General features: G+C 48.9%; 1 protein-coding gene across 1 annotated transcript in view; it reads right to left on the reverse strand.

Annotated features, from left to right (window-relative positions):
- Window positions 1–19878, reverse strand: part of STAB1 (stabilin 1) — a 1160316-nt gene that overhangs the window by 52631 nt on the left and 1087807 nt on the right. The window contains exon 67 of the mRNA XM_069643183.1: window positions 9119–9265. Coding sequence (XP_069499284.1) covers window positions 9119–9265 — 147 coding nt within the window. The remainder of the gene's footprint in view (window positions 1–9118; window positions 9266–19878) is intronic.

Consider the following 19878-nt stretch of genomic DNA (forward strand, 5'->3'; position numbering starts at 1 on the left):
ACAATCGGTGGCAAGGGAAGCCGGGCGGAACACAGTACCTTTAAAAGTGGAAAGGATCCTCCAGCGGTGGTAGTTGTTCCTGGTAGTGGGTGCAAGTCGCGGCGTCGTCCAGAGGAAGAGGTGACCTCGACATGGAGGAAAGCTGAAGGTCGTTGCACTACCAGGGATGAGGCCCACCGTGGAGTTTTCCGGTCACAAAGGATTTTACCCCTCTTTCGCGGTTGAGGTAAAAAGTGGTATCCCGGTTGCCGGGGTGCTTGGCACAGACAAGGCAGCCACGAGATGCTTCGGGACAGCGAAAAGAAGGCAGCAACTGGTTGTCCCCACCAGTTAAGGGAAGAAGACTCTCCGGCGGGAGATCTCCTCTGTCGTCGGGAAAAAGTGGTGAGACGGTTCTGCAGGGCACCACCGGTGGTGTCGTCTTGGCAGGTCGGCTCGGCTTCTCCCTCTTCGGCTTCTTAGGTCCTGTGGCGACTTCTGAAGAACCAGTCCCAAAAACCCTGCTTTTATGCAGCAAACCCCCATTCATACAGCCGAGCTGTCACTCAAACATGCTAAGTGGTGAGCGGGGTGGCTCCCCACTTGGGCCAATCACACCAGAGAGCGACATGAGTTGGCAAGGCAACTCAGTCCAGGGTGCCTAAACCCCCTCCCACACTCCCTGTGGTACCCAGACAGAATGGCACCACTTTGGAGGGCTTCTGTGCTGAAGCCCGCCAAAAGTGGAACAAAGGCTCGACTCGGGTTCAGGGTTACTGAAGTGAACCTAGACGCCATTTTGGCGGCGAGTTCTGGCAAAAAATCCCAACCGGTGAATTTATATTAAATAAATAAACCGGCGGTATCTTTAACATTGCACCAAAAAGTGGTGCATTAAAAACAATGGGAAATCCCATTGGGAAATATTCCGGTGGAATATTTCCGTGGTATCCACTGCCACCAGCCAGAACTCGGCGAGGGGGGACGGGACAGTACCCCCTCGACAACAGACCCAGGGGCAATCTAATTGCCCCTACCAGTACTTCCACAGTAAGATGGTTTGTACTGGTTAAGTTCCTAAGTTAAGACTAGTAAAGTCAATGGTGACTTTACAGACCCAGGGAGACAGTAATCAGTCCCAGGGTGTGGAGTCTATGTTTGGGGGTCCCTATGACACCCCTGTGTTACTGCACTGAGGGTGCTGTGTAACACACATTCAAAAACCAATGATGGCCTATGGGGAAAAAATACCCCCTAGCCCATAAGCACATAGCAAGTCACAGAAACACTCTCAAGTTATGTCCAAGAGTGAGGGTAAAAGAGTCTCACTCTTGGCAGGAGAAAAAAATAAACCCCAAAAATACAGCAAAGCTGCTGGGGGACTCACTAGGTTAGGAAATTCAGCCTAAACAGAGAATTCTCCATAACAGCCAACATGCCTCCAGAGCATGCCACCAATCTCAATGCATCACCACGATGCATTACAGCTCCCACTGCCGGCACTGCCGATCATACCATTGACAATACTCAAACAAGCAAGGTGATTGCCCATCACTTGGAGAAGGTCAACCAGCAAGGATCTCCTTTAAGAACATTGCCTGTCTGGCCAGATGAGCCAGACACATCCGGACAGGCCCATTCAGCCAACCTCACCCTCCACCCACCTACTGCGAAAACCACATCAACATCATTGCAGCTCTCCCAAACTGACTCACTCTGAAATGCCTGATCGATGGCACACAAGGTAAGATTATCAACTCTTCTGCAAGATGCAATCAGTGCACCGTCTTGGTCCAAGGCCCTCAGGCCAACCTCCACCTCTTTGATAGACGCTTCCCGCACCTCATCAACTTCCTTTCCACTCCTGCTGTCCCCTCTTCGCTGTCTTCGGCTACCTTGCCTCCACCCTCTCACCCTGCCCTCTCTCTTGCTCCTTCCTCTTCACCTCCACAGGGCGTACCTCTGATCTGTACCCCTTCCGGGAAGTCTTTTAAGGATGGCAACCCTCTCCACATTGCCACTCTTAACTCTCGCTCTGCCGTCAAACATTCCTCTGATATCTGTCGCCTTCTTGAGGAACTGGACCTTGACATCCTCGGTCTCACGGAGACATGGTTTCACAGCCAGCTCTGTCACCAGCTTTGACACACTCCTACGTGACGCTTACAAGATCCTCTCCTTGCCCAGGTTCAACCGTGCTGGGCGAGGTGTGGCCCTTATCTTCCCTGAGTGGATTCCTGCCACTGTCACCCCTACGCAGACCTACTCCTCCTTTGAATGCCTTGTCTGCCGACTCTCTCTCTCTCTTAGCCATTCCCTTACCATGGCTACTATCTATCGGCCAACTGGTCAAATTTCCTCCTTCCTCTCTGAATGGGCTGACCTCGCCTCCTCACTCCTCAACCACTCAACTCCTCTTTCTTGGAGACTTCAATATCCACCTTGATGCCTCCTGTCCTCCCTCTGGATTCTTTCGCGACCTCTGCAACTCTCTCTCACTCTCTATTCTCCCGTCTGGGCTGACACATTCTGCAGGGCACACTCTTGATGTTCTGATCTCTTCTGACCTTCCCCTCTCTGTCCCTCTCTCCACTCCTCTCTCCTGGAGTGATCACTTTCTCCTATCCTCCCACCTCACCATCCCTACCCCACAGGCAAAGCCACCCTCATCACTGCCACCCACCTTCGCGGTCATCCGACCCATGAAGCGCGTGTCAGTTGAGGCTTTCACTACCACCTTCTCGCCCCCCCTCCACCTTCGGCTGACTCCCACCCTGACACAGCCCTCTCCACTCTCCACTCTGCTATATCTGATACCCTTGATATCCTTGCCCCTGTCATGAGAATCCGCCTGAAGCCCAAAGCCAAATGTAACTCCTGGTACGACTCGGATCTCGTCACCCTTAAACGCAAGTGCAGGGTGGCAGAGAGGAAATGGCGTGCTTCATGTTCATCCTCTGACAAACTGGCCTGCCGCCTGCTCCAAAGGCAATACCAGCTCTCCGTTCTCACCAAGAAGAGAGCCCTTATCCAAGCCCGCATCACTGCGGCATCTAACAACTCGGCCGAACTCTTTAAAATCTACAAGGAACTGGCCAACCCTGCTGCAGTCTCTACCTCTCCTGTCCACTCCCAGGCCCTCTACACGGCACTGGCCTCTCACTTCATTTAAAAACCTCAGGACATCCTGTCCTCACTCTCCTCCTATCATCTCCCTCCCTCTCTTCCCGGCTCTTGCTCTGGCCCTTCTGCAGCCACCCCTCCTCCCTCCTTCTCTGCCTTTCCCCTTTTTCTGCTGACGAGGTTTTGAGACAAGTCCGATCTATGAAAGTCTCGTCAAAACAGGTGCACCCCTGTTCCTCCAAAACTATCAAGGACCACATCGACTCCCTGGCGCCTGCCCTGGCTGACTTCTGCAATCACTCCTTCGCCTCTGGAGTCTTCCCATCCCCCCTCAAGCATTCCCTTATGCACCCCCTTCTTAAGAAACCCTCTTCAGACCCCTCCTGCCCAGCTAACTATCGCCCAATGTCTATCACTCCCTTCCTGGGCAAGCTCCTGGAGAAACTGGCCATCTCCCAGCTTAATCTCCATGCTGAATCTGTTGGTAGTCTTCATGACCATCAGTCTGGCTTCAGAGCTGCCAGAAGCACGGAAACTGATCTCCTGAACATCCGTGAGGACCTGCTCTCAAACCTTGTGTTCTCATTTTGCTCGAACTCTCTTCTGCCTTTGACACTGTCAACCACACCATCCTGCTCAACCGTCTCCGTGATAACCTGGGTATCACTGGTCAGGCTCTGGCGTGGCTGACCTCCTTCCTCTCCAATTGACCGTCCCAGGTCCAACTGGGCTCCTTCCTCTCTGATATCTTTTTCTCTACCTGTGGTGTCCCCCAGGGATCTAACCTCTCCCCCTGGTTGTTCAACCAGTACCTGGCACTTCTTGCTCACTGCATCGCCGCTCTCTGTCCCAACTTTCAGTGCTATGCGGATGATACCCAGCTCATTTTCAGGCTACCCTCGGCCTCCTCTTCCCCGTCCCTCAACTCTGACTGTTTTTCTGCTATCCAGGAATGGTGTGCCGCCAACGACCTCTGCCTTAATGCCAGTAAGACTGAGATTCTACTTATCGGCACACCCACTCCCTCCTTCCCTGCAGCTCTCTGGCCAGCCTCCCTTGGCCCTCTTCCTGCTCCTACCTGCAAGGCAAAAAACCTCTGGGTCATCTTCGACTCCACACTCTCTTTCTCTCCTCACATATCTGACATCTCTAAGAAGTCACACTACCAGCCACACCTCCTCAGAGGTATCCTTCCTTTCCTCTCCTTCCCCCAGAAGCTCACTGTCTCCAGAGCCCTGGTTCTCTCGAAGCTGGACTACTGTAACAGCCTCTATCTAAATCTTCTTGCCTCTACTCTCTGACCTTTCCAACTCATCCAGAACAGGACTGCGAGACTTGTCCTTGGCCTCAAGCCCAGGGACCGTATCTCTCCAGGACTGAAATCGCTACACTGGCTCCCAGTGGCTGCGAGGATTAAGATCAAAAGCCTCTGCATTGTCCACAAGGCCTTCTGGGGCCTTGGGCCAAAATACCTTCAACTCTCTCTTCCTAAATATCTTCCTTCTCGAGCTCTTCGCTCATCCACCTCCAACTACCTCAGGGTCAGCCGCTTCTCCAAGCAACGAGCTGGGGGTAGATCTCTCTCCGCAGCAGGAGCCTCCCTCTGGAACAGTCTTCCTGCCTCCCTGAAACTTGAGGAGAACCATCTCCGGTTCCGGAAGTCCCTCACAACCTTCCTCTTTGCCTCCGCTTTCTCTCCCTCTCTCCCCTGCTAAAATCACTGAACCTGCACTGAATCTGCAACTTGCCACTCACCGATCTCGGTCCTTGGCCCAGCCACTCTTCCCTGCACTGCCTACCTGCACTACGGGACTGTCTCTGTATCCTACAGCCCCTTCTCCCGGCACTTACCTTGCACTTGCCACCAGCTGGCCCTATTATTTATCTTGTATTCTACTAACCATGTACTGCACTCTCCTTGCACTTGCCACCAGCTGGCCCTATTACTTATCTTGTATTCTACTAACCATGTACGGCACTTCCCCTCTCCCCTTACCCTTACACTTTTCCCAGTCCCCCTACCCTTGCACTTGCGCGATCTGAATGACACCTGACCTAGTAGGATCGTTGTCTGTTCTCCCCTTGTTCCCCCGCCCCCGCCTCGTCGCGCCTTGAAACACTTGTGTATAGGCACATTACAAATGCCATATCATATCATATCATATCATATCACTGATCACTTTACTAATTTGATGCTTAGCCTTTCTAGCTGGCACCCACCCCTTTTCTACCACCATTCCAAGCCTACTTGATTGGTCTTACTACCTACCCATCGCTCTGCCCACATTAAACGCTCCCTCCAAGCCAACTACACCTGAGAGACCCCCACGTCACATTCTACTCGACTTGCTCTTCCCAATCCTACATCCGTCCTTGTCACATTACCCATTACTCCGTCTGCCTCCCCTAAACCCTGCACACCAACACAACCCAGCCCCCCTAATTTCTACCTCACTTCCATTGCACCCCTCTCTCCCACAACCCCTGCCCTCACAATTCGCAACAGTGCCCAAAGTCTACCCGGACCTGCCCACACACTGATCAATACACGCTCGCTTGCCACCCTTGCGACCCACGTACATGACCTCATCACAGATCACCACCTCGAACTCCTTGTTACCACGGAATCCTAGCTCCATAGTGCGTCAGGCCCCCTTCTCTCCCTGGATATCACCCCTGGCTATTCCATCCTTAGAGTTGACCGCCACACTACACCAGGATGCGGTATAGCCATTATCTACTAAACATCCCTGCCCCTCAGACTGATTCACACTCCTCCAGTTTCAGGATACGTAATATTGTTCACCAAACTCTCCATCAATTCTCAAACCACCTCCAACCACCTACTCCTCTATCGGCAACCCAACTCGCAGCGCTCCCCTGAGTCTGACATACATCTGCTCCTCACACCCCTTATCAAATCCGCCACAAAGTTCATCCTACTGGCGACCTCAACCTCGGCTTTAATGATCCATCTGACCCTAAAGCCTCTGCCAAAATCAATTTACTTGCAGAGATGAACTTCGCCCAACAAATCTCTGCCCCAATCGCTCCAAAGGTTTCACCCTTGATTGAATACTTAAGATCAATGCCACCATCGCCATCTCAGCCATTAGTCCACAGCCTTGGTCTGACCACTCTGTGATAGAGTGTCTAGTTTCTCACTCCAACCCCCCCAACCCCACTATACCACCATCCCCTGTCTTAGCCCACAGCACTTTCTAGCTCACTGAAGAACTTTACACCTTCTACTTAGCTCCCATGCCCCCACAGGCAATAAATAACCTGTGAAGGTAAAAACCTAGGGGTCATTTTCAACTCCACACTTTCCTTCTCTCCTCACATCTCTGACGTCTCTAAGAAGTCACACTACCAGCTGCACCTCCTTAGAGGTATTCTCCCTTTCCTCTCCTTCCCCCAGAAGCTCACTGTCTCCAGAGCTCTGGTTCTCTCTAGGCTGGACTACTGCAACATTCTCTTTCTAAATCTGCCTGCCTCTACTCTCCGCCCTCTGCAACTGATCCAAAACAGGACTGCGAGACTTGTCCCTGTCTCACGCCCAGAGATCGTATCTCTCCAGGATTGAAATCTCTGCACTGTTACCCAGTGGCGCCACGGATTAAGTTCACAACCCTCTGCATTGTCCACAAGGCCTTCTGGGGCCTGGGACCTCAATACCTTTAACTCTCTCTTCCTAAATATCTTCCCTCTCGAGCTCTTCGCTCATCCTCCTCCAACTCCCTCAGGGTCAATCACTTCTCCAAACAGGGAGTTGGTGGTAGATCTCTTTCTTCTGCTGGGGCCTCACTCTGGAACAGCCTCCCTGCCTCTCTGAAACTTGAGAAGAACCATCTCTGGTTCTGGAAGCACCTCAAGACCTTCCTCTTTGCTTCTGCTTTCTCTCCTCTTCTCCCCCGCCGATCTCCTGGCTGAAACTGCACTGGTTACCTGGCTACCCTCTGATCTCAGGCCCAGGTTCCCTCCCTGCCAGTTGCACACCTGCACTGCCCCCCCGGCAACCCTGCGCTCAGGGACTGTTTCTGTATGCCCTCAGCCCCTACTAGCACTTGACACCTGATGTCTGCACTTACCCGTGCACTTGCCACCAGCTGGCCGCACTCTTATTTATTGTCTTTCTTTATCTTACTGTTATCCTATGTACTGCACTGTCCCCTCTACTTTTCCCCTTCCCCCCACTCCTGCACTTGTGCGATCTCAAGTTCACCTGGCCTAGTAGGATCGCTGTCTCTGTCCTCCCTCTGTTTCCCCTCCCTTGCCTCGTCGCGCCTTGAAACACTTGTGTATAGGCGCGTTATAAATGCCAAATCATATCATATCATAACCTCAGGGCCCAGCCACCCATTACAGCCACGGCCTTCTGCTCACTATGGAGCAACATATCCCCCTTAAACCTAAAATAACTAAACCGGGTTGGCCAGTCAATATATGGTCCTCTAATGACCCGACTACTCTCCATAGATGCAAAAAAGTCATAGACCAGTTATGGTGAAAACATTCTATCCCAGCCAATCTCGAAGCCTTTCACAGCATAGCCAAAACCTACAAAAACGTCCTAGTAGCCACCAAGCCAACTCTTAAAATGTTAGAATTCTCCAAAGATCCTTTCTCCAAACTCAAGGAGCTGGACATCCGTACCCCCACCACCTCCCGGGTTGCAAAGACAAAGCCTGGTGCTCCAACATCCAAATCTCGCTTGCCAATAAAATCAACAAACCGGGAGACAAAATTGCCTATATAAAAATCCCACCTCACCATGAAACCTCCCCACATGAGTGTTCACCTTCTGTGAAACCTGCCACTAGTACACATGCACCTCACTCACCAAGTCCTCTCATCCTCTCACAGACCTCCCTGACTCTCACAAAGCCCCTGCTCATCCCATTCCCTGACCATTTCACACTCTGCCTCATTCTCTGATCTGTCAGCCCAGGAAATAGAGAAGTGGATCTGCTCAGAGCTCCCTTCACCAATCCCAAAGCAGCCAGCATCTTTATAGTTTTATTGGCACAAGAAAGCGCTCATGCTTTCTACGTGAGCCGTTTTGTTTGCCAGTAAAAGCCGCTTTACACGCCAGGCTGTTTGCCTGCAGTTGGGCTTATCAACTGTGGCTGGAGGGCGGCTATGCTTCTCAGAAACCTAGATTATCGCCTCATTAACACCTTAAGATGACGTGTGCAACCAATCAGAGTGTGCGAAAATCAGGCTTTAACAGCCAGTATAAGGCAGCGTTTTGATTGACCAGTTGGCTGCTTGAGCAAAGTTCACCTGCAACCCTTGCACTGCCCTATTCCAGCATCAATCAACTGTCTGCAAATTAGTAAAAATCCTTTGTGTCATCACCGTCTTAAAAGGCTCCATCCTGCTCCTCTAGTTGAGCTGTGACAGCCATGACATTGTACAATGGGCTCCGAATAGAGCTCCAGATGTCCTTTCCATGACCAACACGAGACTGTGACTTCCCTGCGGCCCCTTTTCTACCCTCAACAACTAGCCCTAAGCACCTCGGATGGAAATAACATGGCCTTTGAAGCACCTTTGTGGAACACTCCTCTACAGTTTCTACTCTAATCAGGACATCTAATTGGACATTAATTACACCACATTTAATATGTGCCACTACTACACTCGTTGGCTATAGGATTGGCTTCTCAGTTTACCTACAGTCACTTGAACCAATGTCTTTGTGAAACATACAATCTGGACCACACAAGGGGTTGTGGATGGACCAGCAGAGGATGGTGCTCTATTTTGCAATAGGGTTGTCTGTTATTGCTGAGGAAAGGTTTTTAAGGCACATTTTTAAACTAGTAGGCATCATAAAAATCATTAAATGAGGCAGAAGCATAGGAAGCTGTCTAGGGCCTCTGTACAAATCACATCAACGTGCTTGGACGCCCCTTTTTATATCCCATTGGTTCATCCACCTTCACCTGACCTGATCTCTTGGTGAAACCCAAAAGCTTAGCAGCATTGCGTGGCGTGAATGATAACATACCTTAAAATAGTGGAACTGGATTTCTTCGTCTTGGCGTTTGTAGTAGTACCAGGTCCCTCCAGCAAGGGCAACAAGTATGCACGCAATGACCACGGCAGCAATCACTGCATTGGTTACATGTTTCTGGGGCGCAACAGGGATGATCACCTAAAGACAAAACACAGCCAATTACTGTACTGTAGAGGGCCCAGAATGGACATCTCTATAAAACAAGTCTGAGTTTCCACCTCTAAATATTGCTTAGTCTTCCCTATTACTAGACACAATATGCCAGATGTGGCTTGCACTACTGCACACAGCCCTCCAGTTGAAACCTGCATGAAACAATACAGTGGATGTGGTTTGACCAGAACTAGATACAATGCTTCATATGTAGCTTGTAGAACGGGACACAGCACTCCAGATTAGACCACCAGAATAAGATAAACTAAGCCAGATGTGGTCTTCAGGAGCAGACAATATTCTGGACTGGACACATCACTCATGATCTACCCTTCACAGCTGGGCACAATACGTGAGATGAGGTCTCCAGAGCCAGCCATGTTACTCTTGGATTTCCTCACACCTTGCAAGGTCGGATTTTAAGCTGTAGGTGCACTGTATTTCTTTTGTAGTTATTGAAGCACAGGGTGTTACTTCAAACAGAAATGACTTAAAATGTACACAATAACAGAGCACTGCTGGATTGAATGTCATATAATGGTTGGTTAGTGGGTAAGACTGGGACCCGGTACCAGGCATAGGGACTGGAGGACATGACCATGTCGTTTACATTGAGGCCATGAAGGGCAGAATATAAAAATGTACACATTAATTAGGCTATAGATTGGGCGGGTTGTTCGGATAGAAATGTGGAGGGAATTGTGGCGTTCCTTCCATTGCTAGCAGGAGGAGTTTGAGTCTCGTTTCGTAGAGTTGCACTGAACAGATGCCCTTGATGGCTGAAGGGGGAGAGCATTCTAGAGGAGTGGGGAAGGAAAGGAACAAGGATTGAAAGAGGGACGAGGCACACGTGGGCAGGGAACTGCTATGTTGTGAAGAGATGAGGAGCAGAGTGTTCAACAACGAGAGCACCGTTAGAGGAATTCGGCGAGGTAGTGGGGGCCATGACAATAGATGGATTCAAAGATTAGTAGCAGGAATTTAAAGAGAGAGGGGTTTTCCATGGAGAGCCATCCAGCAAGGTGACAGTAGGTGGAGGTGAGAAGGGTATGGGTGAAGTATAAATGAGGTGCATGCTGTGAGGTTTAGGATTTGAGAGAAGCTAAAGAGGAGAGGGGTAGACCAAGAAGTAGCCTCTGTCACACCGTTACCTGGTGTTTGGAAAGATGTCAAACCCATAAGCTTGAGTTCAACACCTATCATTTGGTATTAGCCAACTCAAATTAGAAAAGGGGATTTGTCAACCAAAGTGGTCTTGACGGATCTTCTACTGGATGTATCAAGGTTTCTTCCCTGTGACGTTTCCTGGACTCTCAGGCTTTCCTGGCCTGTTGATTGTCCGTCTCTATCCTTACAGGCCCAAAGGGGTTTTTGTCTCCCTTAGGAGTTGGAGGCTTTGGGGATTCCACAACTGTTCTAAAGTGGATGATCTAGTCTTGTGCTTTCTGGGGTCTTGTATCTCAAGACACACTTGAGCACACAGTTTGCCTAGTAAATGCCAACTTTCAGTGATTTTCGCCCCTGATAGGCCACATTTGCCGACAGTGGCCAGTCAGTTTTTAGTGCATGTGCTCACAGAGCAGAGGATGTTCATTTGCATAGTACTTGCAACATTATATCCACGACGTGGGACTGCTCAGCTCTGAGACAATGAATGGGCAACCATGTATCATATGTGGCAAAACCTGTGGCTGGGGAAGCGTGAACTAGCAATATTGTAGCAACCACAGTTCTTTGGAGCTCTCAGAGAGTCACAATGTGGCTGAAGAATAACATCTTTGATAACTCGGTGAAAGGACTGTAAAGAACAGTGTGAATGAAAATGTCTTCGAATGAATCACAGGGCCTCATCAGGAGTTGGGCGGTATCCCGGAGGTAATTGCGCTGGGATATCGCCCAATGAAATAAGCGTTACCGGAACTCCATCTGGCACTATTTGCACTGGATCCTGAGTTGTGGTGGCGCTGTTAATCCCCATTTCTTATGAGTCCATAAGCGGTAATATCGCTGAAAATGTGCGGAAAGCTGGAGATTTACCTCATATCTCATCCTCTCAAGAACCACACATGTAGGTTGAGGGAATCTGGGTTTGGGTGAAGTACCCGATCTTCTGACTGGGATAAGAGGTCCGGACATCGAGGCAACCGGGGGTAGATGATTAACTCCAGGAGTTCTGAGTATCATGTTCTCCTCGCCTAATCCGGGGCAATTAAGATCATGGACCCTTGACATCTCCTCAACCTCCAGAGAACCCACGGGATGATGGGAATCTGGGGAAGGCATAGTGGAGGTTGAATCCCGCTCCACTAGGAATGCATCCCCTAGGCCTCCCCTGCCCAAGTGTCCAGGACCGCTCTGATGAACTGAGGCCTCTGTGTTAATGTAGTGTGGGACTTCTGGAAGTTTAGAGAGAAGCCCAACCTGTGTAGAAGTGAGCAAGTGTCCTCGAGTTGAGTAGCTACCTGCTCCTCCGACTTCCCCTGGGTCATCCAGGTATAGAAATATGTGGATGCCAGATCGCCTGAGGTGCACCGCCACCACTGCCATCAACTTGGTGAAGACCCTGGCTGCGAAGGTAAATCCAAATGGGAGCACATTGAATTGGTAGTGGGTGTCCCCTATGAGGAATCACAGGAACCGCCTGTATCAGCACGTGAAAGAATGAGTCCTGCAGATCCAATTACACCAACCAGTCCTGGAGCTGAAGAGAGTGGAGAATTTCTTGCAACATCACCATTTTGAATTTGACCTTCCTCAGGAACTTGTTCAAGGGCCTTAGATCCAGAATGGGATGAAGTCCTCCCACTTTCTTGGGTACCAGTAAATAATAGGAATACCAGATCGAGCCACTCTGCTCGGAGTTACCTCTTTCACACCACCCTTCAATAACAGGGTTTGCAGTTCCTCCTTCAGCTCCTGTTCTGGCTGTTAAGGAGGGAGTGGGGGTGGTCTATCAGGGGTTTTTCTTAAAAAGGGAAGTCAGTACCCCCATTTGACGAGCTGCAATGCCCAGGCGTCAGGGGTTATCTCCTGCCACGGTGCAAATGCTCGCCAACACTCCCTCCAACCGGGGAAATGTGGGGATAGAACTTAAAGCGACTTAACGGGCAGTGCCGCTGCTGTCACCATCTGCTGTCCCCTAGAGGCTCCCTGCCCCTTCTGGAGCACTGGAAACACATCTGCCATTGCCTAGGTTGCGGGAGCTGTGCTGTTTTCTCAAATGGGATGTACCACCTGTAACCCCTTCCTCCAGCTGTTCCTCAGGCAGACCTAAAGACTTGACTGCCAGTTTAGAGTCTTTAAATTTCTCTGCAGACTCTTCGGCACTAGGGCCAAACAGGTATTCGCCATTAAAAGCAATATCCAGTAATTCTGCTTGGACGTTAGGCGAAAAACCAAATCTGTGCAAGTATGCTGGTATCCTTAGTACAGTGGCTGACCCCAGTGCCCTAGCCATACAATCTGCAATGTCCAGGACCCTTTGCAAGGATTGGCTGGCCACCTCTTTCCCTTCATCCATCAGGCACAAAAATCCTTCTCGCATCTCCGCCACAGAGATATGCTCTGCTGCCTATACAATCACCCTCCATCGGCCATGTGAATATTTAGCAAATGCGCAGGATGTATTCACAGCCTTTGGGTCATACTGCCTGATACAAATACTTTTTCTGCAAATGCATCTGTTATTTTAGACTCCCTGTGAGTAGGGAGGTTGGACGTGGATGTTGATTGCCTCATATTGACAGTGGCTGTCTGTACCATGGAACTGATGGAACAAGGCTTTTGCCACAGGGTGGGAATTGGTCCGGACATGGCCAAATTAAAAGGCACAGACATAGGGCGTCTACCACACTGTCAACCGTCATGTGGTATTGGGCATTAGCATGACCATAAGGATGAGCCTGCTGAGTGTCCAACTCAGATGAAGTGTCTAGATCACTTGCATCTTGCAGCTCTTCCGCTAAGGCTATTAAATCGGCCTGATCGGAGAAAACAAAAATCACGTCCAGTAGTCCCTTCCTGTACTGGTTCGAAGCCAAAGGGCACCTGATCCCCGTCAGCATCAAAGATTGAATGCATTGTCTCGGAAAAAGACAGTTGAGACTCAGGACAAAAGAACGGTTGGGTAGCGGCCCCGATGTCAGCGCCGATAGCAACAGCTCCAATGGTGCGGTCGACTTGGTAACAGTCAGTATCAAGCCCGAAAACACCAGGTACAACTGGAGCCCCCAAGGCCTGCTACGTTGAGGTGGAAGCTGTTAAATTGTCCAGACAATTCCCGGCATTTTCTTTTTGAAGGCCTCCCACTCAGCACTTGGTGTTCTCAGGCTCAGTTGAGACTTACCCCGATCCTCCAAGGAGACCAACCCGTGCCTGCGTCAGTGACAATGCTTTTTGTTGTGGGATGAGGAGGACAAAGAGTGACTTCACGAGGGAGACCTCTTCTTGGCTTTCTTTCAGCGTATGTCCTCCTTTGGGGGTGTGGGCCCCTGCGTGTTGTGCTCCGACGATCTGAGGGACGATTGAGCCAGAAATGTAGACGGGGCGAGTGGGAGCGGTCGCCGAGCGGAAGCATCACTGCCTGCTCCCTCAGCATTTTCAGGTACATTTTTTGACAGAAACTGCAATCCTCAGTGACGTGGTCAGAACCGAGGCATGTACGCAAATACTGTCCAGGTTTCGAATTGCAGTCCTTACATCTTTTGAACCCGACTTAGGAGTGGTCATCATGACAAAGCGTGTTGAAGTTAATAGCAAAAATAGGTTTTATGAAGTTCTCTTGATGAGAGTTGTTACAATGAGCAGTGTGCTGAGCGAGCAGAAAAAAAGAACTGAGGTACGGGATGTAGTAACGTAGTATATGTACAACGATCTACGTCACATCCGGAGTCAATGAGTACTATGTCGAGTCAAGATGGATCGACGACTGAGTCGAGATGCACTACGCCCCCTGTTGAAATGTTTTTCCAAGCAGCTGATGCTGGAATGGATATCTATCTGATGAGGAATCTGCGGGAGAAAGCAATCCATTGTAGATTGACATTTCGTTGTGTGTTCGGATAGTGTAGGGTGTGAAGGTGAGGAAGAAGGAGAAAGGAGTATCATCAGTGCAGAGGTGTTAGTTAAAGTCAAAGGATGACATTAATTTTACGAGGGAGGAGGTATAGAGGGTGAGAGTGGCCCTAAGATTGTTCCTTGAAGCATGATGTAAAGATTGGATGGGGTGTCTGTACTACTACCCACTCTATGGTGTGGGTAGAGGCACAGAGACATCTCAGCCGAGGTTCTCAATTGGTAAATGTGGGTGAGCAGGCAAGGCTGAGACTCAAGGGAGGTAATGAAGGCTGGTTCTTAGGTACGGTGAATCCCCCGCTAAGGAAAGTCCACACCCTATGTTAGGTGTTGTTAGGGAGACTTCTCCAGAATGGCTAATTACTCTACCTACTGAGTCCCTCAGCAGCTATGCTGGATTTCTAGGATTTATCTTTTTCACCTGGTAAGAGTGTGAGCCCTTTATCCCACTCTTACATGTGTTTTGCTATGTGTGTTTTACCTTTTTGTGTAATCTTGGGCTATGGAGCCTCACCTACTCCATAGGCATCATCTTTTTAATGTGTGTTACACAGCTCCTTCAGTGCAGTGACACAGGGTTGACATTTTTCTGGGACTGACTACTGTCCCCGAGAAACATGTATAGTTACCATTAACTTTATGTAGTCTCTTTAAACCACAGAACCAGTTCACCCCATCTTCCATTGAGTATTGGAAAGGGTTAATTCTTATCCCTTTTTGTCTGTTTCTCTTGGAGCACTGTTTTGCTCCCTTTCCATTAAGATTTGGCTGGTGGCAGTGGTAACTAGCCTATTTTTCTACCGCGGTTATCTTAAATAACCATGGCATTGTTTAAGGCTATCTTGGTAGCCTCGAATTTAAACCCGCTTGACCATATTGATTTTAATATTGTTCCAGCTGGGTTTAGTCGCCATTTCTTATTGGAAAAGTCTTTTTCGTGTTCGTCTCTGCGCGCCAAAACAGGTTTGGGTCCTTTGTTCACCGTCTTTTCGCGCTCCTTTAGGCACCTGTAAGTCTGGGTAGGCAGGATGTGAGGGAGGGGTCTTAGGACCCCTGCCACGGGTTCCCTTGGTAACCCAAGTCGCACTCCTGTTTGATTGGCTAGGTGACTGTCCGGCTGGGACAACCACCCTGCTGTGTGATTGACAGCCAGGCTGTGTGAATGGGGGAAAACTGCATAAAAAGTAGGTCTCTGGGTCTGGAAGAGCAGAGTCGCCACTGGAACGAGAGAACCAAAGAGGAGCTGACAGAAGAGGACCTCTACAACGACTGAACCGCCCGGTGAAGCCCGGCTGCATGTCCGAATCTTCAGACTCCAACGACAGAGAGGATCTTCCAAGAATGGAATCTTCTTCCCAACCAGTTCACCCAAACTCCAAGTCAGGACTCCCTCCTCTGGTTGAATTCGCTGTACAGAGCTACAGTGGGTCGGATAGCCAGGAAGGTCGGACTCTGCATGGGTTTTAAGGAGCGCACCTTTTATTTTAAGGAGCGCACCTTTTATTTGTTGCTTTGCTCCGCTGCTGGTTTCTTCCCTGGGTGTTGCAGGACCCTCCACTCTTCCTACTTCTTGTCAGTCCGACAGTCGCTTCAGGAACCATGAGCCTGCTGGAATTACCAGGAACATCCGCAGCAGCTACAGCTTCTTCTCCATTTAAGGTACTGTTCAACATCCGGTTGTTCGTTTCGTCCAGTCGCAGTGAAAGTGTGTGAAATCCTTCTCCAATCCGAGGGCTTGTCCTTATCTACTCTTTGAAGTAACTTTTCTGCCGACCAACTTCGTCCGGAACTCTTGGCAAAGACTTAACCACGAACTCCCCTGAACCGTGTGATCTTGAGCAAAAGACTTTTGTCCTATTGACTTTGGCCCTAAGCCTATTTGATTTGATCGTATCTGGAGTTCCTCTTTCTAGATTGCCCTGCTTGCTTACCTGTTGGTTCTGCTCCATTTCTGCCTAATTTTGTCTTTCCCTCCCTTTTTAATTAACACAGTTTCAATTTTGCTCCCACTTCATTTTTGTGAGCTTAACTTGTCTGTCAACTATTGGGAGTGGTGTGGTGTATTAAGAGTGTGATTTTTGAACTGCTTCACTTTAGTGAAATGTCATATAACTAAAAAGTAAATAAATGTATATTCTTTTACTTGGAAACCTTGAGTCAGTGTTTGCTTGAATCATAGTAACTGCTGTCCTTTGTGTAACTATCTGACACTGCTCACTTGCTCTTGAGATAAGTCTGGCTGCTCAGCCATTGCTACCACTTTACTGTGTAGTACAGGCTTGTACCAAAGGTGAATTTGTGCTGCCACTTATAGTCCTAATTGTGTGTAGTGTTCCCAAAGGGTACTGCATATAATTCTGCCTAACAGGTGCAACCCTAATTCGTTTTATTAACTGACATAAAGTTTATGTGGATATGTTAAAATACATAAGACTCACTTTGTTCACAGAAATCTAATCAAATAGGTAATTCAACATATACAGTTCTATGCGGTACCACAGTTACACTTAGATTCAGGTATAATGCACCAAATGCTGACAGTTATTAAAAATGAAACTGTTTAACCCCATATATGTAAAAGGAGAAAGGCAATTAATACATAGAACATTGTCAGAATACTTTCTATGGGTTGTCAGAATGCTTTCTATGGGAATAAAAGTGCAATACTGTGTGAGGACACCTCAACCTGGGTAAGTTGTAAGAAAAAGGTAAGTTGCACTTTGCTTTTAAAACAATGCCCCGTCCTTATATGTTCAGTACATGTCTGCTGGGAAGAGACAGGAGAACAGAAACGAGATGAATCTGGGAACCTTAAATGAACCCTAAGGATGGAAGAGGCTCTTCTCCATTAAAGTAGCTTTGGTGCCCTGGGAGTGGTGGAATTCTTGGTTTTACTCAACGATGCCCCTCGCGGATGGATCGCTCTGGAAGGAGTCGCTGAAACGGCGGTGTCAAGCAGGAGAAGGGAATCAAGCAGTGTACATTCAACAGTGAATGTGTGTTAGAGGCAACTCCCAGCCTTTCAGAGCACAGACCACTTTCATTCCAGTTTCAGTCAGGGCTGGCTCAGGCAGACCACAGGCATTGTGACACACAACCAAAACCAGACTCCCACAACACAGAATGTGATTTGACTCCTCTCTCCATTGATTCAGGCCCCATCCCTCAGTGTACCAAAAACCAGCAGTCTCTGGGAAGGCTCCTAGGAGTCTAGCAGGTGCAGACCCAGAGCCATACATGGTCCTTCCAACAAACATCCAATCAGGGCAAGGGAGACAGAGCTAGGGCTTTAAAGGATTTTGAGAAACAGGAAGAGGAAAGGCAGGAAGCCATGATGCCATCTTGCCTTTTATGGCACGGCCTGGGTGTCCCAAAATGGGGTAGACCCAGAGCTCCTGTGAAGTCAGCATATAGCAGCAACCAGCCCATATCCTGCTCTCTGGGCAACACACAGGTGCCCAGAAACACACACTAGAGCTACATGGGTGTACCTCTACCCATGGGTGCCATAGCGGTATCCCATAAGTATTGTTCACCAACAGGAAAAATGAAGGGCTGTACTGCCAGATGTTCCGGCTGTACTCCTATGGCAGAAAACATACAGGAAAACACCATCCAACATGGAAGTGGGGGGACAAGGATGGGGAGACCTTGTCCCTCCAGAAGCATTTCCAGCATGACACACGATCATGCAGAGGGGTGTCTAGGAGAAGTTGCTGGAGTTCCATTAAATGGACAAGGAGTACCCTTTCAGCCAAGATGGGAAAGAGTTTGAAAGAGGAAGAGATGATCAACAGTGGCAAAGTTAGCAGAAAGTTCTAGAAGGATGAGAATGGAGGTAAGGTAAGAGTGATGGTCATTGGTAAGAGAACTGGCGACATGGATGAGAGTGGAGTGTTTGTTCCAGCATCTATACTGCGGGGGAGGGTCAGCAAGTACTTTAAAATAGTGGATAATCTGGTTACAGACATCCTTCTTGAGGAATTTAGAGTAGTAGGGATAGGATTGGGGTAGAGATGGACTGTAGGATGAGATATTGTCAGCAATTAGTTTCTTTAGAAAAGATATGAAAGTGACTATTTTGTAAAGGTTTGGGAAGATAGCAGTTGAGAGAGAGATGTTGAATAAGTAGGAAAGATGAACGGAGATGACAGGTGCAAGTTTAAGCATCTGTGGTGCAAATGGGTCAATTGGAACACAGGATTAGTTGTGTCATGTAGGACAACTGGGATCAGAAAAGAACCTAAGACCAAGTATTGTCTGTTTTTTAAGTTGTGTACCAGAAGCAGCCATAAATATGGAACCAGGATATCTCCACAAGAAATAATAATAATGTTCAGAATAGTTTCATCAAAAGAAATGTTCTCCCTGTGGATGTGGGTAGTTAGGCCTTCAGTCCCATAGAGCCAATGTCAAGTCTGCACAGTTCCTGGGAGGTTACGTCACCTCCCTTCACAGGTGTTTGCGGCTTACGAGTCACCTGAATCATCCTCCTTTGTCTAAGTTAGTAGCAAGCTTTACAGTATCACATACAGCACAAAAGTCTCTGGCACCAAGTCCTCTGAGCTGACAGGTCCAGGGCCATGGTCGTAAGCCAGAGAGAGCTAGAAAGGTGTCCCAGGGCAGCCTGATCATACCCTGGTTTTCTTCTCTTGCGCTTCTCCATTATGACCGTAGCCTTTCTGTTGCAGTCTTGTTCCTCCTCCCACCATCTGGATCTGCTTAGAACCAAACTGGCACACTAGAACCTTCTTATTATCTCCTCCTGGCCCTTGGGTTCCACAACCTTCTCATGGGTCCTGTCTTGCACCACTTGTTCTCGATTGTAGATCCTACTAAAGTCTACTAAATCTTCTCCTGTCTTGCTTCTGATCTCACTACAACCACTTGCCATTTCCACTTCTCTGCTGATACCCTTCTCTTCAACTTCTTCCTTTCTGGCACCTGTCACCTCTAGATTAATCTCTGAATTAATCTCCTGGCTGCCACCACCTCCTTCTGCCACCTCTCCACTCCTGATGTTACCATCTGCTCCTTGACCTTCTTCACTACCACCACCATCTCCTTCCACCACCTTTTTCTCCACTTCTGATGTTGCCATCTTCTCCTTGACCTTCTTCACTACCACCACCACCTCCTTCCACCACCTTTTCTCCATTTCTGATGTTGCCATCTGCTCCTTGACCTTCTTCACTACCACCACCTCCTTCATTCACCTCTCCACTCATGATGTTACAATCTGCTCCTTGACCTTCTCCACTGAAAATCACCTGCTTCCGCAACCTATCCACTCCTGATGTTACCATCTGCTCCGTGACCTTCTTCATTACCACCACCTCCTTCTGTCACCTATCTCTCCACTCCTGATGCTACCATTTGCTCCTTGACCTTCTTCACTGCCACCGCCTCCTTCCGCCACCTCTCCACTCTTGCTGTTACCATCTGCTCCTTGACCTTCTTCACTACCACCACCTCCTCCTGCCACCTCTCCACTCCTGATGCTACCATCTTCTCCTTGATCTTCT

The sequence above is a fragment of the Ambystoma mexicanum genome, chromosome 2p (genome assembly GCF_040938575.1).
Source record: "Ambystoma mexicanum isolate Mex_15411 chromosome 2p, UKY_AmexF1_1, whole genome shotgun sequence".
Lineage (NCBI taxonomy): Eukaryota > Metazoa > Chordata > Amphibia > Caudata > Ambystomatidae > Ambystoma > Ambystoma mexicanum.